Source organism: Nesoenas mayeri (assembly GCF_963082525.1).
Source record: "Nesoenas mayeri genome assembly, chromosome: 1".
In the NCBI taxonomy this organism is placed as follows: Eukaryota; Metazoa; Chordata; class Aves; order Columbiformes; family Columbidae; genus Nesoenas; species Nesoenas mayeri.
Genome location: NC_137541.1, coordinates 212,569,994 through 212,587,004, shown reverse-complemented (window position 1 = coordinate 212,587,004; position 17,011 = coordinate 212,569,994). Strand labels below are relative to the sequence as shown.

Here is a 17,011-nt window from a genome sequence, read left to right as displayed (position 1 = left end):
AACTTGAGGCCGTTTCCTCTGCTCCTGGCGCTTGTTCCTGGGGAGCAGAGCCCGACCCCCCTGGCTCCAAGCTCCTTTCAGGCAGTTCAGAGATCAGGTCTCCCCTCAGCTCCTGCTGCTCCCGCACAAGAACCCCCAGTGCCAGAACAACCCAGGGTGTCCCCACTCTGCAGGTGACACCCCCTCCCTTGCCCCGCTGCCACCCTCTCTCCACTCCCTCCTCCACAAAACATGCTCCTTTTAAATATTGGGAATAACGAGCAGACAGTTTTCATTCCCCCAAGTAACACCTTGGTAACAGCGTAGGCGTTGCAGGAGTCATCGCCTGCTTTCCTTGGGCCCAGGAAATCACATTAGCTTGATCAAATTTAAACTTTCGGCTGGTGGGAAAAGAGCCAAAAGATACCAAGGTCCTTTTTTGTAGAGCGGGCGCTCTGCAGTTGGGGGAGGGTAAAGCTCCTAAAAGGCTGGGGCTGAAAATGTCGTTCCTGTTCCTTTTTGCAAGGCTGCAACTTCCTGAGCGGTGGCTGCTCCTCGTGACACGCACACGAGTGACGAAATGTCCTTCCCCTCGGCGTTTGGGGCCTGGAAAACGACGGGTTAAAAATGCCACAGAACAGCCCGTTTCCTCAAACCGTGCTCGCGCTTTTTTCGGCTGTTTCCTTCTGAAAACGCAGGGCAGACATGACACGGGTCCGCGATAAAACGACAGCAGGATGTTCTCTGCTAGCGGATGCAAGCAGTCCGCGCTGTCATTTGAAAGATGGGACGCAGAAGTAACACAATCGAAAATGTATAGACACTTTACAGCCAGTTCTGCTCGCTACAACCATCTCAAAGCAGCATCCGCGCGCAAACAGGCGCCGCGCAGCCCACGCAAACAAGAACATTAACAGGAAACGCGCCACGTCCCAGCGAAAGTATCACCCACCCACACTTCCCTCAAGGCCGAACCCACTCCCAAACGTGCAGGGAACCGTCGCTCGCCGCTGACAATAAGGTTCTGGGCTTCTGCGGGTGCCACGTGTGCGTTGTCACCAGGGGAGGGTTGTCGCCGCTGTCTGCTCCGCCGAACGCGTGGCCTTTGTGGATAAATATCGGCTCGGCTTCCCGGCCGGAGTTGTCCCAGCGCTGCGTGTCGTACACGTGCACGGTGCCGTCGAAACCTTCGATAAAAGGGAATTGGGAGGCCGCACTATTATTGTTTTGCTCTAGTCCTATCGAGCTCAAGCTCCTCTCCTGGCAAGACACAGAAATGAGGATGATGGCCCAGAGTGACAACCTGTGACAGTGGAGCTTGTCTGGAACAGGCCAGACCCAAAAAGCCTGAAAATCTCCCAGTTTGAATGTGCAAAGCTCTGGCCAAGAGGCAGCTTTGCTGTCTTACCAGCGCGGTATCGCTGGCACTATCAGGGCAGCGTTTGCCAAGAATGGGGGTTTTTTGTTCTCCCAGGAGGGAAGCGGGAACCCCCCAGAACCCATTGAAGATGATTAGCTCATGTCTCCGCTCTAAATAATTGGGGTGTTTAAAGTGGGGTGAATCAGAGAGAAATACAGAGCAAAAGATCATCCAGAGAGAGAGATCTCTGCCCAAAAGCGCGTACCTGAGACAGCAAAGAGATCTCTGCCCAAAAGCGCGTACCTGAGACAGCAAAGAGATCTCTGCCCAAAAGCACGTACCTGAGACAGCAAAGAGATCTCTGCCCAAAAGGACGTACCTGAGACAGCAAGGCAGCCCTGCAGAGCAGGAGCCCAGGAGACGCGCAGGAACTCCGCGCCCGAGCCGGGACGAGGAAATGGGCATTTCACCCAAGCCAAGGACTCCGAGGTTTTCCTTACGTCCGTCAGGCTGAGGTGCCCCCCGCTCGAGAGACGAGCGACGGGCCGGGAGCCAGAATCGGAGCCCTGAGGTGCGACCCCCATGCGCCAGCGCTCGCCACACGGTGCCCAGGGCATGGACACGGCCTCCAAGGGAACCTGAGGCTGCCGAACGTCGGCCAGGGACAGCCGGCCCTCCGCACAGCACAGCAGCGCCGTGTTCCCGTCCAGGAACGCCACGTCGCTGAGCTCCTCGCTGGTTCTGGATGCTGGGAAGAAATAGAGACGCAGATTTCATAGCACAAAGAGTGTTTGAGTGATTCCCCTCACAAGAAAGGGCTTGAGGTGCTGGAGCGAGTGGAGAGAAGGGAACGGAGCTGGTGAGGGGCTGGAGCACAATGTGATGGAGCGGCTGAGGGACCTGGGGGGTTCAGCTGGAGAACAGGAGCTGAGGGGAGACCTTCTGATCTCTGAACTGCCTGAAAGGAGCTTGGAGCCAGGGGGGTCGGGCTCTGCTCCCCAGGAACAAGCGCCAGGAGCAGAGGAAATGGCCTCAAGTTGCGCCAGGGGAGGTTGAGGTTGGATGTGGGAACAATTTCTTCCCCAAAGGGCTGTGGGGCATTGGAACAGGCTGCCCAGGGCAGTGCTGGAGTCACCAGCCCTGGAGGGTTGGACAGACGGACATGAGGTTCTCAGGACATGGGGCAGCGCCAAGGGTGGGGGAATGGTTGGACTTGATGATCTTAAACGTCTTTTCCAACCGAAATGTTTCTGTGATTTTGCTCACTCGGGGATGAGGCGTGTGGGGACTGAATCGCACTGTGTAGGTGAAGGCAGCTGGTCTCCAGGATCCCCAACAAACCAGGCCTGGACTAAGCTCCTCAAGGTAAGGCAGGGCTGGTTTAACAAGGTTTAACCACCCTCCTCCCACCCGCACGGACAGATCACCGACTAATACACAGCTTGCTCAGAAGTTGATGTTGATTCCAACGACCCCAATGGGCCATCACCTCCCTCGCTTGGGACAACACGCGCAGCAAACCCGACTCTTTGCACTGAAACCATCCACCGTGCTCTCGTAGGGCACAAATTTGGTGCAGAAGCTTGAGAAATCACCATCAGGGGGGCCAGCAAGAAGCCGGAGATGGACCAGAGCATTGTGGCCTCTTTCCTCAAGACTTTCTGCAAATACCTTTATACCTTTGGCACATGTCAAAGAACGCACTCAATAAATATTCACCGCTTGAGGAACTACCTTTGGCTTTGCCCAAACCCCAGCTTTCCAAAACCAGACATTAGACTTGGCTTAAATACCTGCCGTGTAGACGTTTTTCCTCGATTCAACCTCTGTAACTTGGACGCTGTTGAGTCTCGAGCCGTGAAGGACCCACGGGGCTTTGGCCGAAATCGTCGCGATTTTAGCCCAAGGTTGGCCAGCGTCGTTTTCGGCAGCGATGGCACTTAGGGGTTTAATGACATCTATTCCACAGAGAGGTAAGCAGTTGTAAAGCACATCAGGAGTCATGTAATCCACAAGATTAAGCTGTTTCACAGCCTCCTAAAGCTAAAAGCGACCTACTAAACCCATAAGAAATCCAATTATGACCAATCCCCCCCTCCAGAATAAACCCGCTCTTTCCAAAACAACCAGCACGGATCAACAACAAGCCATTGAAAAATCTAGCAAAACGCACGGCAAGTTGCGAAGTAACATGTTTATTGTCAATGAAGAAGGATAAGAATGCTCGCGTTAACATTTTGCACTTCCTTTCTGGTGGTTTTGAAGTGTTTCACAACAGTAGACAAAGCAACTATACTATAGAAGCAGGAAGACATGGGCTTGGAGAACTGAGGTGGTTCATGATATATCGTGAAAGGTGATGTGTGAAGTGCTTTATTTCTAATGCTTGCAGTTATTAAGAGAATATTATGTCAAATATATGATTAGGGGTTTTTTTTAGTATGACTAAGAGCTCATAAATAAGCAGAAAGCTGCTGACAGGTGTAAATCCACCACTGGACCAGAGGAAACAGCCTCAAGTTGCGCCAGGGGAGGTTGAGGTTGGATTTAGGAACAATTTCTTCCCCAAAGGGCTGTGGGGCATTGAACAGGCTGCCCAGGGCAGTGCTGGAGTCACCATCCCTGGAGGGTTGAAAATACACATAGATGAGGTTCTCAGGGACACGAGGCAGTGCCAGGGGTGACGGAACAGCTGGATTTGATCATCTTAAAGGTCTTTTCCAACCTAAATGATTCTGTGATGCTGACATTTAACACGCAGGGAGAAGGGGAAGTTGGAGGAGCCTGACGCAAGGACCGAATTGAGAAACTACTGGCGCTCAGAAGCACGTTCCCTTACCCGAGTCCTCCGCTGACACCCGCCAGACCTGCAGGGAGCTGTCGGAGGGGCCGCTCGTCACCAGCAAGCTGAGGAAACACACAAAAAACACCCCACAAAACTCTTCAGGAGCAGAGAACAACCTTTTACTTCCCCCAGTGTGATGAGCACGGCCGTGCTCCGCCACTCCTGCCGCAAGGAGCAGAGATGGGGCTGCAAGGACCACAATCCCACAACTCCTCACAACAGGGCGCTTCACACAGCATTTAATACACAACGGCATTTAATTAGCACGTTTTCCAAAAGCGCTAGACTAGGAACGTCGCAAAGAGCCCCGAAGCAGCAACAGGGGCTCGTGTAGGAGGGGAAAAGCGAAGGAGTGAAGTGAATCAGCCGGAGGGAAGCGCGTTTGCTTGGTCTACAACCCACAGCAGGATACAAAACACCTTCAGAACATGCGCACGCAGAGATGGAAAAGGCAGAGCTGGGAAGCTCCACATGCCCCGCCGCCCCAAAACGGGGTACGGAGGGATCCCTGCTGAGTCAGCACCAACGCCAGCACCCCTGCAAGAAGCTAAGGGTTCAAATTATCCAGCAGAAGCTTCGGTCTCGCTGCCAGCCCCCCCAAAAACACACCATTGCAGCTTTCCGTACGGCAACAGTGGGGTGCACCCTGTTTTGCTGAGCACCCTGATAAACAGCTCCTCTGCAAACAGCAGGATGGGGCTCTGGTCTGAATGTTACATTTCACCGGCTGGCAAATCCTCACTCACACTCACGCTGCTCTTGGAGCTGGTGGGATTGACCAGTTGGGTTGGGAAGAAGCAAAAGGAGCTTGATCGCAGTGGACAAGCCCCCTCTCCACCTCCTCGAAGGAAGATGCACCAGGGAGGGTCAGTGGGACATGAGGAAAAGGTTCTTCCCCCAGAGGTGCTGGACACTGAACAGGCTCCCCAGGGAGGTGTCACGGCCCCAACCTGACAGTGTTCAACAAGAGACTGGACACCGTCCTCAGACACACGGGGTGACCTGTGGGGTTGTCACTACAGGGACAGCAGTTGGACTCGATCATCCTTGTGGTCCCTTCCAGCTCAGGGCATTCTGTGATTCCACGATCCTGTGGCCATACCTGGTGTCCGGAACGTGTTTCAGGCCGTACACCGGGCGGTTTGAAAATGCGCCGCATTCCACCTTGAAATCTCTCTCTGGACACAGGCCCTGCAAATCAAGAGGCAAAGTCATTTCTTCGCGCTTAACGGTGCAGAACGTGGTGCGGTCAGTTAACACAGAAATAAAAGACATAGAGACATGTTCTTGCTTGGGAAAGCTTGTGCTTGTCCAGAAACACCAACAATGCTCTTTACAACTGCCTGAAAGGATCTTGGAGCCAGGGGGGTCAGGCTCTGCTCCCCAGGAACAAGCGCCAGGAGCAGAGGAAACGGCCTCAAGTTGCGCCAGGGGAGGTTGAGGTTGGATGTGGGAACAATTTCTTCCCCAAAGGGCTGTGGGGCATTGGAACAGGCTGCCCAGGGCAGTGCTGGACTCACCATCCCTGGAGGGCTGGACAGACAGACATGAGGTTCTCAGGACATGGGGCAGGGACAGGGGTGGGGGAACGGTTGGACTCGATGATCTTGAGGTTCTCTCCCAACCAAAATGATTCTGTGATTCTGCGATTTCAGCAGGAGCTACAGGACTGAAGGGTCCCAAAATACTTAAAGCAAAAACAACATACAGAGAAAGCTCCTGTCAAGAGCTCTGATGGGGCTTGTTGCCATCTGCACACATCTGGCTCAGGAGCTCTCACTCACCCAGTGACCAAGCTCCGCTTTCTGCTTCAGTGTAGGCGTCACACACCCACGGGCCACCCTCCTGCTCAGCACCGCGGTGCCCCTGCCTTGGGCAGCTCAGCAAGTCCCTTCTCCGTTTATCTGTGCATCCCCATCTGTCCTATTTCCCCACAAAACACGTTAATTCACACATGTTGGAGGAGACTAAGAGGAGACCTCATTGTGGCTACATCTTCCTCATAAGGGGAGGAGGAAGCGGAGGTGTCGAACTCTTTAGTGACCGGTGACAGAGCCCAGGGAACAGCAGAAGATGCGCCAGGGAGGGTCAGTGGGACATGAGGAAAAGGTTCTTCCCCCAGAGGTGCTGGACACTGAACAGGCTCCCAGGGAGGTGTCACGGCCCCAACCTGACAGTGTTCAACAAGAGACTGGACACCGTCCTCAGACACACGGGGTGACCTGTGGGGTTGTCACTTCAGGGACAGGAGTTTGACTCGATCATCCTTGTGGGTCCTTTCCAGCCTGTGGGGCTGTCACTGCAGGGACAGCAGTTGGAACCGATGATCCTGTGGGTCCTTCCAGCTCAGGGCATCCTGTGATTCTATGATGTGGAGGTGAAGTTTTCACAGCACAAGCTGCCCACAGAGCAGCGGGATTACAAGACTTGACTTCCAACCTGTGTTACCTCAACTGGACATTAGCCGGGTGAATTACGTGCTTTATTTTTCAACCAAACCGACTTTAACTTGGCCAAGTCCTTGTCAGAGCAGCACAGACCAGGTAACAGCTTGTAGCGCCCAGCACAGCTCGGTCTCTGAAGACACAAGGCCAAGGGGGACAGAGGGACCTGGTGCCACCCACCTGCGTCTCCTTCGCCTGCAGCGTTGGCGGCGGGAGCAGCTGCAGGATCTCGTTCCCACCGGAGTCCTCATACCCGGCTACACAGACACCTTGGAGGGGATGAAAGAGCAGGGACGTGGTGAAGGACACCCCACCCGCCCTGAGCCAGACCCAGGGCCATCCGAACCTGGACACAGCCCGGGGTTATAAAGGGGCCGATGAGAAAGATGGGGATGGACTTTTGAGCAGGGCCTGTTGTGATAGGACAAGGGGTGATGGTTTAAATTAAAGGAGGGAGATTCAGGGTGGATATGAGGAATTGTTGCCCTGAGGGTGGTGAGAGCCTCTCCCAGGTTGGCCAGAGAGGTGGTGGCTGAACCATCCCTGGAGACATCCCAGGCCAGGCTGGACGGGGCTCTGAGCACCCTGAGCTGTGACGATGTCCCTGTCATGGCAGGGGGGGCACTGGGGGAGCTTTGAGGGTCCCTTCACCCCAAACTAGTCTGTGATTCTATGATTCTATGAGCCCCGGTACAGCCCTCACCCGCACTCCTGGGGTCCCACCCTGCCCCTCGGCCACTTCTCCCCCTTCATGACCCTCCCCGCGGCCATTTCCCATTTCGCCCGCCCCGCACTCACGGTTCCCCCGGGCCCATTCGATGACGCGGGTGGGCGCCTGGAGCTCGAAGGTGTGAAGCTCCTCGTACCTGTGGGGAGGAGCAGGAGGTCAGGGGGGCCCGGGGGGCGGCGATGGGGCCGGGGGGCGGCGATGGGGCCGGTGGGGGCAGCGATGGGGCCCGCGGTTCCCTCACATTCGCAGTGACTGGATCAGCCATTCGTCCGCCGCCTCCTCCTCGCCGCCCGCCATCTCCATGGCAACGCCGCCCGGCGCGCTCGTGACGTCACACGGCGGCGCGCCCGTGTGACCCGTAAGGGAGGCGGGGAGGGTCAAAAGAGGTGGGAAAGCGTTTGGGCGGCGCTGATTTAAAGGGGGAAAGAAATCCACGGGGTTTAGGGGGAAGAATGATAACAGAGAAAGTATAACATGATAAGGAATAATAAAAGTATTAACAGATAATAAAAATGATAACAAGAATAAAATAAAATAATGAAAATAAAATAATAGTAAATAGTAAGAAATAATAAAAAATTATAAATTATAAATTATAAAAATAAAAAATAATAAAATTAATAAAAATAATAAATAAAAATGATAAAATAATTGAAAATAAAACAATAATTAAATAAGAAATAATAAGAAAAATAATGAAATAGAATAATAAAATCAAAATAATAATAAATTATAAAATATAAAATAAATGAAAATAATAAATAATAAATAATAAATAAATAAGAAAAATAGTAATATAAAATAATAAATAATAATAATGATAAATAATACATGATAAAAATAATAAAGAACAATAAAAGTAATAATAATTATAAATAAAAATTATAAAATAATGGGAAATAAAACAATAATTAAATAAGAAATAATAAGAAATACATAAGAAAAATAATAAAATAGGATAATAAAATTAAAATAAAAATTATAAATAAAATTATAAAATTATAATAAATGATGAATAATGATGAATGATAAATTATAAAGAATAATAATAAATAATAAAAGTAATAATAACTAATAACTAATAAATAAAAATGATTAAAATACTAAAATAAAATATTAAAAGTAAAATAATAGTAAATCATAATAAATAATAATAAATTGAAAATTATAAAAAGAAAATAAAATGATAAGAAGAAAATAAAATAATAAAATTAATACAATAATAATAAATAATAAATAAGAAAATAATTGAAAATAGAATAATAATTAAATAAGAAATAATAAGAAACATATAAGAAAAAGAATAAAATGGAATAAGAAAATTAAAAGAAAATAACAATATTAAATTATAAATCATAAAATAAATGAAAATAAAGAATAATTAAATGAGAAATAATAAGAAATACACAAGAAAAGTCATAATATAAAATAATAAATAATGATAAATAATACATGATAAAATAATAATAAAGAATAGTAAAAGTAATAATAAATAATAAATAAAAATGATAAAAATAGTAAAATAAAATCCTAAAAAATAATAGTAAATAGTAATAAATAATAATAATTTAGAAATGATTAAAATAATATAAAATGATAAAACTAAAACTATAATAAATAATAAATGATAAAATGAATTAAAATAAAACAATAATTAAATAAGAAATAATAAGAAATGCAGAAGAAAAATGAGATGGAATAATAAAATGAAAATAAAATAATAATAAACAATAAATGATAAAATAACTGGAAATAAATGAGAAATAAGAAATAAATAAGAAAAATAATAAAATAAAATAATAAAACATAAAATGAAATAGTACATAATAGTACATAGTAATACATAGTAATACATATTTATACATAGTAATAAACAATAGTAAATAGCTGCGAGATGCTGCCCAGGGTTATTCTGTCCTACAGTCATACCCCTGGAGGGCTGGACAGACAGACAGGAGGTTCTCAGGACATGGGGCAGGGACAGGGGTGGGAATGGTTGGACTCGATGGTCTTGAGGGGCTTTTCCAACCCAAATGATTCAATGGACGGATGGATGGGGGGATGGACAGAGGGAGGGATGGACAGAGAGAGGGATGGACAGAGGGAGGGATGGATGAAAGGAAGGATGGATAGAGGGATTGTGAGTTCAATGTGAGTTTTGCTGTGGATTTAGGGTGGGTTCAGCCCTGGCTTTAGGGTGGCTTGGCTGTGGGTTTAGAGTGGACTTGGTTCTGAGTTTAATGTGGGCTTGGCTGTGGGTTTAGAGTGGATTTGGTTGTGAGTTTAATGTGGGCTTGGCTGTGGGTTTAGAGTGGACTTGGTTCTGAGTTTAATGTGGGTTTGGCTGTGGGTTTAGAGTGGACTTGGTTCTGAGTTTAATGTGGGCTTGGCCATGGGTTTAGGGTGGGTTTGATCCTGGGTTTCAGATGGGCGTTGCTGTGGGTTTGGTTGTGGGTTTAGGCTGTGCTTGGTCATGGATTTAGAATGGGCTTGGACGTAGGTTTAGGGCAGAGTTTGATCGTGGGTTTAGCGTGGGCTTGGCTGTGGGTTTAGCCATGGGTTTAGGGTGAGCTTCATCATGGGTTTAGTGTGGGTTTAGCCATGGGCTTTGTTGTGGGTTTAGTGTGGGTTTCGTTTTGGGTTTAGGGTGAGCTTGGCTGTGGATTTAGGGTGTTTGCCCATGGGTGTAAGGCGGGCTTGGCCTTGGGTTTAGGGTGGGCTTAGTTGTGGGTTTAGCATGGATTTGGCCGTGGGTTTAGTGCGAGCTTGGCTATGGGTTTAGAGTGGACTTGGCCGTGGGTTTAGGGTGGGCATGGTCATGGGTTTAACATGAGTTTGGCTGTAGGTTTATGGTGGATTTGGCCGTGGGTTTGGACATGGGTTTAGGGTGGGCTTGGTCATGGATTTCGGGTGGATTTAGCCATGGGTTTAGAGGGGTCTTGGCCGTGGGTTTACAGTGGTGTGGGTTTACAGTCCTGTGTGCAGGGACAGCAGAAAGATGGAGAAGAACCATCAGGTCACACTGCAGCGTTGGTTCAGTCACACGTTCCAACAACCAGAAATCTGACACGTAGGTAGGCGTGCGGGTTTACCTGTGGCTTTGTAATTATAGCCCAGGTAGTAACTGCAGAATCATAGGAAATACGTGATCCTCTTTCCACAGTGTCCTGAGCTGGAAGGACCCACAGGATCATCGAGTCCAACTGCTGTCCCCGCAGTGACAACCCCACAGGTTGGAAGGGACCCACAAGGATCACGGAGTCCAACTGCTGTCCCTGCAGTGACAACCCCACAGGTCACCCCGTGTGTCTGAGGACGGTGTCCAGTCTCTTGTTGAACACTGTCAGGTTGGGGCTGTGACACCTCCCTGGGAGCCTGTTCAGTGTCCAGCACCTCTAGGGGAAGAACCTTTTCCTCATGTCCCACTGACCCTCCCTGGTGCATCTTCTGCTGTTCCCTGGGCTCTGTCACCGGTCACTAAAGAGTTTGACACCTCCGCTTCCTCCTCCCCTTGTGAGGCAGAAACCTGCATCTTATCAAATACACAGAAATACCCACAAGCAGGCGCGGTGATAAATTCAGACACCCGTTGTGCCAGTGACTCTGTATAACGTGGTGATTACACGCTGGATCCCACCTAACCCTTATCTAAGCTTTCACTGGATCCCAGAGTGTCAGGGGTTGAAGGGACCTGGAAAGCTCATCCAGTGCAATCCCCCCATGGAGCAGGAACACCCAGATGAGGTTACACAGGAAGGTGTCCAGGCGGGTTGGAATGTCTGCACAGAAGGAGACTCCACAACCCCCTGGGCAGCCTGGGCCAGGCTCTGCCACCCTCACCAGGAACAAGTTGCTTCTCAAATTTAAGTGGAACCTCCTGTGTTCCAGTTTGATCCCATTACCCCTTGTCCTATCACTGATTGTCACCGAGAAGAGCCTGGCTCCATCCTCCTGACACTCACCCTTTCCATATTGATCCCCAGGAATGAGTCCCCCCTCAGTGTCCTCTTGTCCAGCTCCAGAGCCCCAGCTCCCTCAGCCTTTCCTCACACGGGAGATGCTCCACTCCCTGCAGCATCTTGGTGGCTGCGCTGGACTCTCTGCAGCAGTTCCCTGTCCTGCTGGAACTGAGGGGCCACAACTGGACACAAGATTCCAGGTGTGGTCTCCCCAGGGCAGAGCAGAGGGGCAGGAGAACCTCTCTGACCTACTGACCACCCCCTTCTAATACGCTTTTCCTTTTTAACAACACGTCATTCTTCGATATTTCACTCTTTTCCTGTGTATCACCTCATCGACTCTGGTTTCCCATGCCTGGAGGATGCTGCTTAAGCCGGGATTGCAAAGCTGGGCCTATTTCAGCCATATGTTCATCTCCATTTCTCTCCAGCACAGACTCAAAGGGTCGGTGCCACTAACTTGCTTCTATCTACAAACTGTTAACAGCAACACTTGGTGATCAGCGCTGACATTTGGGAGTTTATTATGGATTATCGTGCTTTTCTCTGCCTTCTGGCCATTTTTAGCCGGCGTTGGGCAGCAATCTGTGCCTGTTTTCAGTGTGTTTTCTGTCACGCTGCAAGGTGGCAGCCTCCGGCTTCCGAGGCGGCTCCGGAATAACCAGAAAAACATCTTGTTTTTACAGAAATACATCAAAATGTGAATCTCGCACCCTGTGCGGTGCCTCCTGCGTTATCTGACGTTCCCAGCCGTTTGTTTCCCCTCGTTTGGTCGGTCACGCAGGGGTTGTCGCAGGGGGATGGAGACGCTTGGGGTGGTTTTGTGGGGCGGTTTCTGGGGTTCCTGCTGTGCTGGAGAGGTGGGTGGACGTGGTGGGTGACATGATGGGTTCAGGCTGGGGTTGCACTGTCTGAGCTCCCTGCTCGGGGCTAATTCAGGGATGTCGGGAGAGACGGGAGCGAGAAACAAGGGCAGAAGTGCGGTGAAAACACGGCTGGAAAGCCAGAGCCCTTCAGCTGAGACGCTGCTCTGGAAGCAGAAACTGGCACTGGTTGATGTGAGAAGCACTTTGCCTCACTTGTGGTTATTTTTCCAAGATAATCCACTTTGCTGCTTCGAGATAAATTGCTATTAGAACTGTTCAGAGAAAGGATGGAGAGAATCATAGAATAGTTTGAGTTGAAGGACATTCCAGCTCCCCCAGTGCCCCCCCCTGCCATGAGCAGGGACATCTTCACCAGCTCAGGTTGCTCAGAGCCCCGTCCAGCCTGGCCTGGGATGTCTCCAGGGATGGTTCAGCCACCACCTCTCTGGCCAACCTGGGCCAGGCTCTCACCACCCTCAGGGCAACAATTTCTTCCCCATGTCCAGCCTGAATGTCCCTCTTTTACTTTAAAACCATCACCCCTTGTCCTGTCACAACAGGCTCTGCTCAAAAGTCTGTCCCCATCTTTCTCATCAGCCCCTTTTGAGTCTGGAAAGGCCACACTAAGGTCTCCCCGGAGCTTCTGTTCTCCAGCTGAACACCCCAACTCTCTCAGCCTGTCCTCCCAGCAGAGCTGTTCCAGCCTCACATCATTCCTGTGGCTCCTCTGGCCCCTCTCCAGCAGGTCCATGTGTGTCCTGTGCTGAGGACCCAGAGCTGGACCAGCACTGCAGGGGGGTCTCATCAGAGTGGAGCAGAGGGGCAGAATCCCCTCCCTGCACCTGCTGCTCACGCTGCTGGGGATGCAGCCCAGGACACGGGTGGATTTCTGGGCTGCAAGCGCACGTTGCCGGCTCATGGACAATCTTTCATCCCCCAGCACCCCGAGTCCTTCTCCTGGGGGCTGCTCTCCATCCATTCTTGTCCAGCCTGTATTTGCCCCTGGGATTTCCTTAACCCATAAACATACCTGGGCAGGTACCACCTCCCAGCCCTTTTATTGCTTAATTCCCTTACAGACCCGTTGGCCCTGAGTTTGTTCATCTCAGTTCACAGATGCTCACGTTACTTTTGTAAAATAGCTGCTTCTCCCCAGGAACAAGCGCCAGGAGCAGAGGAAACAGCCTCAAGTTGCACCAGGGGAGGTTGAGGTTGGATGTGGGAACAATTTCTTCCCCAAAGGGCTGTGGGGCATTGGAACAGGCTGCCCAGGGCAGTGCTGGAGTCACCAGCCCTGGAGGGTTGGACAGACGGACAGGAGGTTCTCAGGACATGGGGCAGGGACAGGGGTGGGTTATGGTTGGAATCGATCTTGAGGGGCTTTTCCAACCCAAATGATTCTATGATTCTAAGGATCTGCAATTCACTAAAAGCCTTGTCTCAATGATTCTTTTTATATACTGTGATTCAAAAAGTGTTGAGTAAACATCTTGTGAAGAACCCGAAACTTCCTGCTCTGCAGTTTTTCTTCTTTTTTTTCTTTTTTAATCTAAATCATATGACTGTTAGAACACGTTTGATAGAAATCTATGAGGGGTGTTGGAGTGAGCCGGGATATAAAGCCACGACAGCATTTGAGAGTACAGAGATGTGACACTTCAGGGGCTCAGAGCTGCGTCACCCTCGTGTCACCTGGTCCCATTAACTCATTTCTGCTCTGTGCACTAATTGCAGGACACGAGCTTATCCCAAGGTGGATGAGCAGCCAAGTGAATGCGACGTTCTCCTCCAACAAGGTGTGAGAACAGAGAGGAGGAGAAATATCAAAGGAAGCACCTGAAAAACATCTTCTCTGCATGTTCTTGCCTCTTTATCTTTATCTTTATCATCTTTACCTTTATCTTTATCTTTATCTTTATCTTTATCTTCATCTTCATCTTTATCTTCATCTTCATCTTCATCTTTATCCTTATCTTCATCTTCATCTTCATCTTATCTTCATCTTCATCTTCATCTTTATCTTCATCTTCATCTTCATCTTCATCTTCATCTTCAATCTTCATCTTCTTCTTCATCTTCATCTATCTTCATCTTCATCTTATCTTCATCTTCATCTTCATATATATCTTCATCTATCTTCATCTTCATCTTATCTTCATCTTCATCTTCATCTTTATATATATCTTTATCTTCATCTTCATCTTCATCTTCTTCTTCATCTTCATCTATCTTCATCTTCATCTATCTTCATCTTCATCTATCTTCATCTTTATCTATCATCTTCATCTTCATCTTCATCTTCATCTTTCTTCATCTTCTTTGTCTTCATCTTCATCTTCATCTTCATCTTCATCTTCATCTTCATCTTCAATCTTCATCTTCATCTTCTTCATCTTCATCTATCTTCATCTTCATATATATCTTCATCTTTATCTATCATCTTCATCTTCATCTTTATCTATCATCTTCTTCGTCTTCATCTTCATCTTTCTTCATCTTCTTTGTCTTCATCTTCATCTTCATCTTCATCTTCATCTTTATCTTTATCTTCATCTTTATATATATCTTTATCTTCATCTTCATCTTCATCTTCATCTTCATCTTCATCTTCATCTTCATCTATCTTCATCTATCTTCTTCATCTTCATCTTCATCTTCATCTTCATCTTCATCTTCACCTATCTTCATCTTCTTCTTCATCTTCATCTATCTTCATCTTCATCTATCTTCATCTTTATCTATCATCTTCATCTTCATCTTCATCTTTCTTCATCTTCTTTGTCTTCATCTTCATCTTCATCTTCATCTTCATCTTCATCTTCATCTTCATCTATCTTCATCTTCATATATATCTTCATCTTTATCTATCATCTTCATCTTCATCTTCATCTTCATCTTCATCTTCATCTTCATCTTCATCTTCATCTATCTTCATCTTCATATATATCTTCATCTTTATCTATCATCTTCATCTTCATCTTCATCTTCATCTTCATCTTCATCTTTCTTCATCTTCTTTGTCTTCATCTTCATCTTCATCTTCATCTTCATCTTCATCTTCATCTTCATCTATCTTCATCTTCATCTTCATCTTCATCTTCATCTATCTTCATCTTCATCTATCTTCATCTTTATCTATCATCTTCATCTTCATCTTTCTTCATCTTCTTTATCTTCATCTTCATCTTCATCTTCAATCTTCATCTTCATCTTTCCAGCTGACTGAGGGAGCAAAGAGGGTGAGTGGGGAAAAGACAACCCCCCCTCACTACAGATAACCCGGAGTGGGTTTGAAATACCGAGGCCTGAATGGAGACAACGGCTGAAACAACCATTGAAATTGAAACAAAACAAACGTTTTAAGGCCGTTTCAAAATCTCTCCAGAAAAGAAATACTTTAATCTCAAAATATTGAAGAGGAAAGAGTGAAAAATGGGAACATTTGTTGCAGAAATACGATAATAGGAATGGGCTGAGCTGGTTTGTTGTGCCTCAGTGTGTGGCTTTGCCAATTTATTTAAGAAAATAGGAAATTGCTGGGTTTTGTTTTTCGGCAGAGCGCTTGGCAAAGTGAAGGAGAGCTCTACCACCTTCGTGGCTTCTCTCTGCCCTCAGACTTTGCACTGGATCAGGTTTTGGGCGGCCTTGGAGATGTTGTGTGTTGGGAAAACAAGTGGTGAAGGGGCTTGGAGTGGAAATTGTTACTTTGGGAACTAAGGTCTTTAACTGAGATGAAATGAAACAGTAATTACCTACTGGACCTCTGGGCAGTCTTGAGTCTCAATGTTATGCAGTAGTTAATAGGATAAATATTATCTTTCCAGTTGCTATTTCATAGAATCATTTTGGTTGGAAAAGCCCCTCAAGATCATCAAATTCAACTGTTCCCACACTGCCCCATGTCCTGAGAACCTCATGTCCGTCTGTCCAACCCTCCAGGGCTGGTGACTCCAGCACTGCCCTGGGCAGCCTGTTCCAATGCCCCACAGCCCTTTGGGGAAGGAATTGTTCCAAGATCCAACCTCAACCTCCCCTGGTGCAACTTGAGGCTGTTTCATCTCATCTAAAAGAGCCTGAGGAACCCTAAGGACTCTGAGCCGCTCATTCTTGCCATTGGTGCATCCTTTCGGGTACACGCCAACGTGTCGCGGTGAGCTTGCCCTGGCCATGGGCAAGCTCTGCGTTTTTAGGCTTGTGTGTTTTCAGTCTGCCGGTCCGGACTCACAACACTCAGCCTAAAAAATTCAGAGTGTCAATATACAGCCTGCAGGGTTTGCGAGGTCCATAAAGCAAGTCTGGACTGCTGCTACAGCAGGTGTGACATACCTGGGGAGCGGAGATCGTAGAATCATAGATTCATAGAATAGTTTGGGTTGGAAAGGACCTTCTAAGCTTATCCAGTGCCCCCCCTGCCATGAGCAGGGACATCTTCACCAGCTCAGGGTGCTCAGAGCCCGTCCAGCCTGGCCTGGGATGTCTCCAGGGATGGTTCATCCACCACCTCTCTGGCCAACCTGGGCCAGGCTCTCACCACCCCTCGGGGACAACAATTTCTTATATCTATGTTGAATCTCCCTCCTTTAGCTTAAAACCGTCACCTCTTGTCCTATCGCAACAGCCCTGCTCAAAAGTCTGTCCCCAAAAAGAAGCAGCGATGGAAACCCGTGGGTGAATGTGTACTCCAGCTTTCTCGTAGAAAAGCAATATATTGTTGTAAACAGAAATAGGAAGAAAACCCGTTTATTTTAGTGAAGGCACCGTTGTTTTTTAAAGCTGAACAAACCCAAAACGAAGGTGAGAAATTTGGGAAGCTTGGCTCCCTGCAGTT

The 17,011-nt window shown here is 48.0% G+C and overlaps 1 protein-coding gene across 1 annotated transcript; it reads right to left on the bottom strand.

Moving 5' to 3' along the window:
* Nucleotides 1-942: 942 nt before the first annotated feature.
* Nucleotides 943-9,321, bottom strand: WDR73 (WD repeat domain 73; the record flags this gene model as incomplete). Its single annotated transcript, XM_080349354.1, has 8 exons — nucleotides 7,600-9,321; nucleotides 7,427-7,494; nucleotides 6,809-6,897; nucleotides 5,287-5,375; nucleotides 4,179-4,246; nucleotides 3,133-3,297; nucleotides 1,719-2,087; nucleotides 943-1,166 (listed from the first exon to the last, which is right to left on the bottom strand). The coding sequence occupies exons 1-8, from the start codon at nucleotides 7,659-7,661 to the stop codon at nucleotides 943-945; spliced, it is 1,134 nt and encodes a 377-aa protein (XP_080205480.1). The 5' UTR covers nucleotides 7,662-9,321.
* Nucleotides 9,322-17,011: the final 7,690 nt, after the last annotated feature.